The 6,863-nt window shown below is 42.2% G+C and overlaps 1 protein-coding gene across 1 annotated transcript in view; it reads right to left on the bottom strand.

Annotated features, from left to right (window-relative positions):
- Positions 1 to 18: 18 nt before the first annotated feature.
- MCU (mitochondrial calcium uniporter) overlaps positions 19 to 6,863 on the bottom strand; it is a 32,670-nt gene continuing 25,825 nt past the window's right edge. The window contains exons 5-8 of the mRNA XM_042021677.1: positions 5,471 to 5,631; positions 4,784 to 4,987; positions 3,132 to 3,248; positions 19 to 1,974 (exon numbers count right to left, since the gene is read on the bottom strand). Of these exons, the coding sequence (XP_041877611.1) occupies positions 1,897 to 1,974; positions 3,132 to 3,248; positions 4,784 to 4,987; positions 5,471 to 5,631 (560 nt within the window). The 3' untranslated portion in view covers positions 19 to 1,896. The remainder of the gene's footprint in view (positions 1,975 to 3,131; positions 3,249 to 4,783; positions 4,988 to 5,470; positions 5,632 to 6,863) is intronic.

The raw sequence follows: 6,863 nt of genomic DNA, 5'->3' as shown, positions 1-6,863 counted from the left end.
ACTATTCAAGAGCACTGATTCAAAAATTGAATAGTTATTTATTGTTCCAGAAGTACATTGCTCTTTTATACATATTTCATAAATGATACAGGATTTTACACATGTTCAGGTTTTTTTCTGTTCTTTTTTTTTTTAAAGAAGGACTTTTCTCCATGCTCCCTCCCTCATCCCAAACACACACCAAGGATTCAGCTACAGGATTGTGTTCATTTTTTTTCCCTTTAAAACTCATCACACAAACAGGATAAAACAGATAAAAAATAATCACACGATGTAATTAAATGGAAAGACAGAGGAAAAGGGGAAGGGAAAAAATAAAACTAGAAACATGCACCCATTCGGTCCAACATGCCACTGAGTGAGAAGAGGCAGCAATCTCAGCTGTGTTTCCACATCTGCAAGGCACCTGGCATCTAGTTAATACTGAATTATTTTCTTTCCTATATTTTTAAAACATGGTTCCCCCAAAAAAACAGAAGCCTCTTTCCATGACACAGTGAGGAGTAGTAGTGAACCATCAAAAAAAAGCAGCCAGCCTTTCGGTATGTAAAGCTTAGTGTCCTTCTCCCACCTTCATTTTGTCTCCACAGCATTTATCAGCAGGGTGCTGAACCAGACTGACCTGCTTTGAGTGAAGAGATGTTTTATCTGCTTAGAAAGCAGCCAGCCTTGCCTAGGAGAGAGGGTAATGGGTTGACCTTCCTTCCTTTATTTCTTTTTAGCTAAGAACAAGAGATTTCATTAGCCACTCCCTAAGAAATTCTGACCTGTGGACACCAAGTTCACTTAAAGCTACTTAAGCAGGGGACAGTGCTACAGAACCAAAGCAGTTCTGTGTCTTGCACTGTAAGATCCCCAGGCTCCCAAAAAGCCTCTGGGCAAGGGAAATGCCTTGACAATATGTGAAACCTTCTATCCCATTACACAAACAGTCGAATACCAAGTTTCATTATCCCATGTTCCAAAACTGTTCACTTAAAAGCAGGAGTCATGATTCCAGCAACAGTTCTGTAATCCTTTAAGCCTTCATAATTCCATAGTCCAGGTGGCTATCAGATTTGGGGTAGGAAGAGGGGAACCTCCCTCCCTTAAGACTGAATATAAAAAACCGCTCATGCAATGCTGCCATGGATTTCTAGAAGGAGCTCAAGGGCATTGGGACACAAAGTTTATATAGTTATTATGGAATAATCCGAAATATTGATTATCAAATGTCCAGAAGAAAACTCATTCCTTCTCTCACTTGGCTACAACCAATCTGTGCTACAAATAAGCAAAGGAGGAAGTCAGTGGAGCACAGGGGATGGGCTGGGAAGGGGAAGCTCACGGTTTTCCAGTAGAAAGCAGTCTTGTAGTAACTTTATAAAAGAGACCAGGGTCTGACCAGAAGTGTGCGTGTTAATGGTGGTGGAGTGCAAGTTCTGATCACCAGCCAGAGCTCCAGGTGGCTTGGATTCTTTGTTCTTTTTTTTTTTTTTTCTTCTTTTGTTGTTTTTTGAGAGAGAGATCAGAATCAGGTAAAGGAAAATTTAAAAAGCTAAGCAGGCTGCTGGTGTCTTTTCAAGAGGCAGACCCTGCAAAGCTGGAAGAAGACACCCCTACACCCCAGCATTACATTCTTTTCATGAACCCCCCCCAATCCTGTATTTGTACACAATCACCATTCTGAAAATTTTTAAAATGTGACTATTTGCCAAGCCCTTTTCAGAACTAACATTCCACAATGTCCCATCTTCAGATTTGAGAGATTTCCCCCTTCACAGTCCTTTGTCTTGATTAAAGGTAAAAACCCTCCACCCCCCACACCATGTCCCAGCTTCCACCTGCAATGCTTTAATTAAAAAAGGCAAGAGCTATGAACAGGTTTTTTGCTGGGGTTCAGAGCTTCTTTGCTGATCAGTCCTTTTCAGAAATTTGCTGGATGGGCAGATGAACTTGCAGTGGGTCTCGAAGCCTCTTAAGGTCCAATTCTGCCTAAAAGTAAAAGGCACACTATAAAGCACAAGCCAAAACAACTTCCCCCAATACCATTTCCCTTTAGAGAAAGGAAAACTTTCCCACATTTCCTTGTTTTCTCCCTGTCCTGCAGGAAATTTTCCAAAGAGTAAAACAAAGTTGCAGGCTCATGCTTGGGAAAACCATTCTCAGCTGTATTTCTCTGAACTTGCCTGCATGCAGCCACTTAAAGGAATTTGGTAGGGAAGATTTGGATCCCTGTAAACTCACTGGAATATTGGGAAAAAAAAAAAAAAAAAAAAAAAAAAAAAAAAAAGCCAACAAAAAGCCAACACAAAGCAATATCCCAACTAGATTATTAGGGATGGTTGATTCTAGAAGAAAAGCTTCAGGAAAATAGGGCCATCCAATGGCATCTGTATTCAGCATGGCATAAGAAACCACAGAATGGTTTATGGCTCCTTCCTTATGCAGTTCCTTCTCCAAGGCAGGGGTGGAACTCGTCTGGATATCTTACACTGTCATTTCTAGAGCCTGGGAATAAAGGATGATAGAGAGCAGCAAAAAACAATGTGGTAAACTCCACTTTTTCTGCTCACACCATCCTTCTGCAATAAGGCTCTGAGAAACACAAGGAAGTATCTCTATCCAAGTCCTTTGCTGAACAGATCCCACAATGTGGATAATCTGTCAAAAGCATCTGTCTCCAGAGTCTGAGAAATCTGCCCCCACTGACTTTAACAATACAGCCACATTTTCTGAACATTATTTTCCAGGACTGCACTGAAGTGCTATGTCAGGAAGTCCTGAACTGAATGGATGCAAGTCTTTTTTTCTCACTAAATCCATCTGGTGTGTAGGAGCTGAGGAAAAAAGAAATCTTGAATTAGACTCCTCTGAGGCATAAAGCGTCTGAAGCAACTCAAGACTTGCTAGCAGTGTCTGAAAGGCCCTTGAAGACTGATACAGGTTTCACGTTGATTTACGCATCCAGCAGTTCTATTCTGTTCCTGGGAATATCAAAGCCAAATCAGTGACTGCAGTGGGGCTGTGACAAGAAAATGGGCTGAAAACTTAAAATACATTCATTCTTGCTTGAGATGTGTCTATTAATAGTATTGAAGAGCTAGCAAGCAGTAATTTCTTTATCTTGTTTCTGGAAAAATTCTTGTTACCTGAGCAATTGCATCCTTGAGTTGATTGTATTTCTCTAGATCAAATCGTGTCTTTTTGGCTCCTTTATGGAAAAATAGTAAGTATTGTCTGTCTCTAGCATCTGGATAAACATATTCCTGAAGAGAAAAAAAGGAGCGAAAATAGGAATAAAGCTACAGCAGGGAGGCAACACAAGATGCCACAGCACAGTACGTCTCAGGTGCGTTTGGGAGAATGACCAGTTTCTGACAGAAGGCACAAGCCTGGTCCAAGCTTGCACAGTGGTGGGTGATCCCTGCCAGCAGCTAAACCCCCACCCAGTCACTCACTGCCCCACAGCTGGATGGGAGAGAGAAGAGAATCCAAAGGTAGGAAAACAACAAGAAAAACAATACTATAAAGACAGTTTAATAACTGAGGAAAAAAGCCCCACAACAACGTAAGAGTGATGCAAAAGCAACCACTCACCACCTCCTGCCAGCAGACCAATGCTCAGCCAGACTCTGAGCAACAGCTGCTTTGGAGAAACTCCCTCCCAACTTATTACAGAAGGTGACATTATATGGTATGGAATATCAGTTTGGTCAGTTCAGGGCAGGTGTCCCAGATGTGTTCCCTCACAACACCTCACCCACCCCCATCCTATTGCCAGAGGTGGGAAGTGGGGGGTTAGGAGGGGGCAAACCAGGGAAGAACAAAATCCAAAGAAGGCCTTGATGCTGTACCAGCACTGCTCAGCAACAGCAAAAGCACTCATACGTTATCAAGGCTGTCTTGGTCACAAATGCCAAACACTGCACCACACCAGCTTCTCTGAAGAACATTAACTCTATCCCAGCCAGACCCAGCAAGTCAGACATTTGCTTCTCTACCCATGTGTTACACTCCAGCAGTGAGTTACTATCACCTTACTCCTGTCCCCAGAGTGTGAATCCTTCCATGCAGAGAGAACAAGAATTAACGTATTCTGTACTGACAAGTTTGTGGGGAGAAAAGGAGGGAAAAAAGCTATAAACACCGCCCCTGAAATGATGCAGCTGACAGACCCCTGGGACACCATGCTGGAACACCTGCAGCATCTGTTCTGATGGCCTTGTGACAGTAGGGACACTTTGAGCCCTCCCTTCCTCTTTATTTAGGTGGGGTTAGGAAGTGGTGAGACAAACCCTGCACTAGAAAATCTGTAGAGAATCTCTCACAATTACAAGGATCCAGAGACAGATTCTTCATCTGGACAGGAGGCCAGATCTGTGAAAGGCCTAAACAAAAGCATTTCCAACAAGATGCCTGATCTTTGGTGTCTTTAAAAAGGCCAACACGGGCATGTGAGAGGGATGGGTTTCCTTGAAGCTCAGAAGGTACCTCACGCAGCCATACCTGTCTGTACTGACCATATCTGCCAGCAGATGAATCTGTTTGGCTACAGCAGTCAGTCACCAAACACAGAAAAGCATTTCTGGTAAGACAACCAGCCAGGACCACCACCAGAATACCCCACAGCCACATACCACCTCCCTGACCAGCACAAATTAATCAAGTGGCATCTGGGTTCCAACAGGATAAGGAAGGGGCAAAGCAGCTTCTAACAGGCACAACTTGGCTATTTTTCTAGGGAGCAGAGCCCAGAGAAAGTCTTCTAGTGAAGTGTCAATATCAGCACAACAAGTCCTACCTGGCGGGTCATTACGAAATAAGCATACATTGCCATGGCACTACCATAGGTGATGAAATAGGTGACTGGTTCCATAATGTCCCAAGAATATTCCCACCAGGTGAGGCGGGCCAGAATCCCAAACTGAGTGGCCATGTAGGCCAGGCCTCCCCACAACACAAAGGTTGTCCTCTTCTCTGCTTTCCTGCTGAGTTCCATCCTTACCTGCAGAAGGCAGAAACACACAACACCTTGCAGTCTCAGAAGTCATTATGTTAATATTGTTAAGAGATAATAATGTTGTAAAAATAGTCCCTTATATTAATAGTAACATTAAGTGGATTGAAACATGATTTGATTATGTATGATGATTATACAAACAAACCTAAACCTCTTTTCCATCAGTATCTTGTCACTATATTTACTCCAAGCATGCTCTGAACGCCTCAGGAAATTATTTATTTCTCTGTGTTCAGAGATGTTCTGTTGCACTAGCACCAGTCTTTATTTACTAGCAAGCTCACTTCCGATTACTTAAAGCAAGGAAACAAAATATTTCCACTGAAACCAGAAGCAAACATGGTTTGGTAAACACTTGGTTCAGTGATCTTAAAACTATTTGAAGCATGCCAGGGACCCAATTAAAACTTGGAAATACATTCAGGCTGCATTTGGAGGATAAATACGACACACTGAGAAACTCCTTACTTTTTCTAGAGGTGCTAGTTGCTCCTTCAGTTCCTCTAATCTCCCTATCAGCTCCTTCTCCTTGTTCAGCTGGTGCTCCTCGATGCTCAAGGCTGTGTACAACTGCTGAACCAATGTCTTCACATCATTCAGCGTCGTGGCATTTTCATGGCTTAACAGCTCTAGGAAAAAACAGAGGCTGCTTTATACACCTGTACCCACAGAGCCCTTGGAAAACCGCTATTAGTCTGCACCGGAAACAAACAGAACTATCTTTTCAACAAAGAATTCTTTGGAAGAGCTCCAGAACTCTAAGACAATACAAGTCCCTTAAAAGAAAACCAGGCTTTATTACTGGATATTCCTGAAATTTGGTAAGAACAAGGAAAAGAGAGATGTCCTATAAAGCTGGCCAGATATCAACAGCTGCTTCTGAATCATATTTATATACAAGAGAAATGAACTAAACTAGCTATGATCCATCACACCAGCTGTCAAGACACAGGCAGAATTCAGACTACAGACCACCAACAACCAGAGTTATTGGCGGTGGCAACTGAGCATCATGGGTTAGGGACCCCACAACAGTCTCATCAGCAGCATTTTGAGTGCCAGTGCCAAGAATCGTTTCCCAGTACTCTGTGGGTAACACCCCCCTGGCTGTGCTGCCTACAAAGGAGTGAACTTCTCCCTTCTGGTATTTAGAAACAAGAACAGGGCCATGACTCAAAAACACCTTTATCTTTGCATTCAAACACCAAAAAGGATTCCTAGAGAATACCAGTTCATAAAGGAGTTGTGACTACTTGTATTGTGTTACACTACACAGGGAAAAAAACAAGTTTGAAATTAAAGCAAAAGGTTTTGACATTAACCAAATAAATTAATTTTTGTAGCATCCTTGGGCTTGTACTTAAAGTTATTAAAATATGATTTTACCAACTCAAAAAGCTATGGACAGCTTAAGTTTTAACACCAGCAGCTCAAGGAAAAAAAGTGCCTCAGTTGCCTGTGCCAAGACACATGAAATACACAATTTCCTTCTAGTTAAAGGGCTCCTGTTCCCCTAGGAAGAAAAATCCAAATGCTCCTACTGAGGTGACCATCAAGAAGTACTTACTTAAAATTACAGTATTCTGGTGTTTACATTTTCAGATATACAAGGTGATCTTGTAAAAATGGAAAAGCAACAGCCGAAAAGTTTGACAGAACTAACCTCAGTGCCTATTTGCAGGCACATTCATTTTAGCACGAACTACAGAAATCTCCTTGGCAAGTGCATCCTAGGAGATAATTTCCTGTAACCTTGGTGATCCCAGAGCTCACTTAGCAGTACACAATGGGTGACAGAGCAGAGTAACTTCTTTGTGTGCATGATACCCAGTGGTTTAGATATCCAATCTTAATGAAGAGC

The sequence above is a fragment of the Corvus kubaryi genome, unplaced genomic scaffold (assembly GCF_017639235.1).
Source record: "Corvus kubaryi isolate FWS band 111438036 unplaced genomic scaffold, C.kubaryi_AGA036_p1.0 126, whole genome shotgun sequence".
Classification (NCBI taxonomy): domain Eukaryota; kingdom Metazoa; phylum Chordata; class Aves; order Passeriformes; family Corvidae; genus Corvus; species Corvus kubaryi.
The sequence above is the reverse complement of the archived record's forward strand: the minus strand, read 5'-3'. Positions and strand labels throughout refer to the sequence as shown.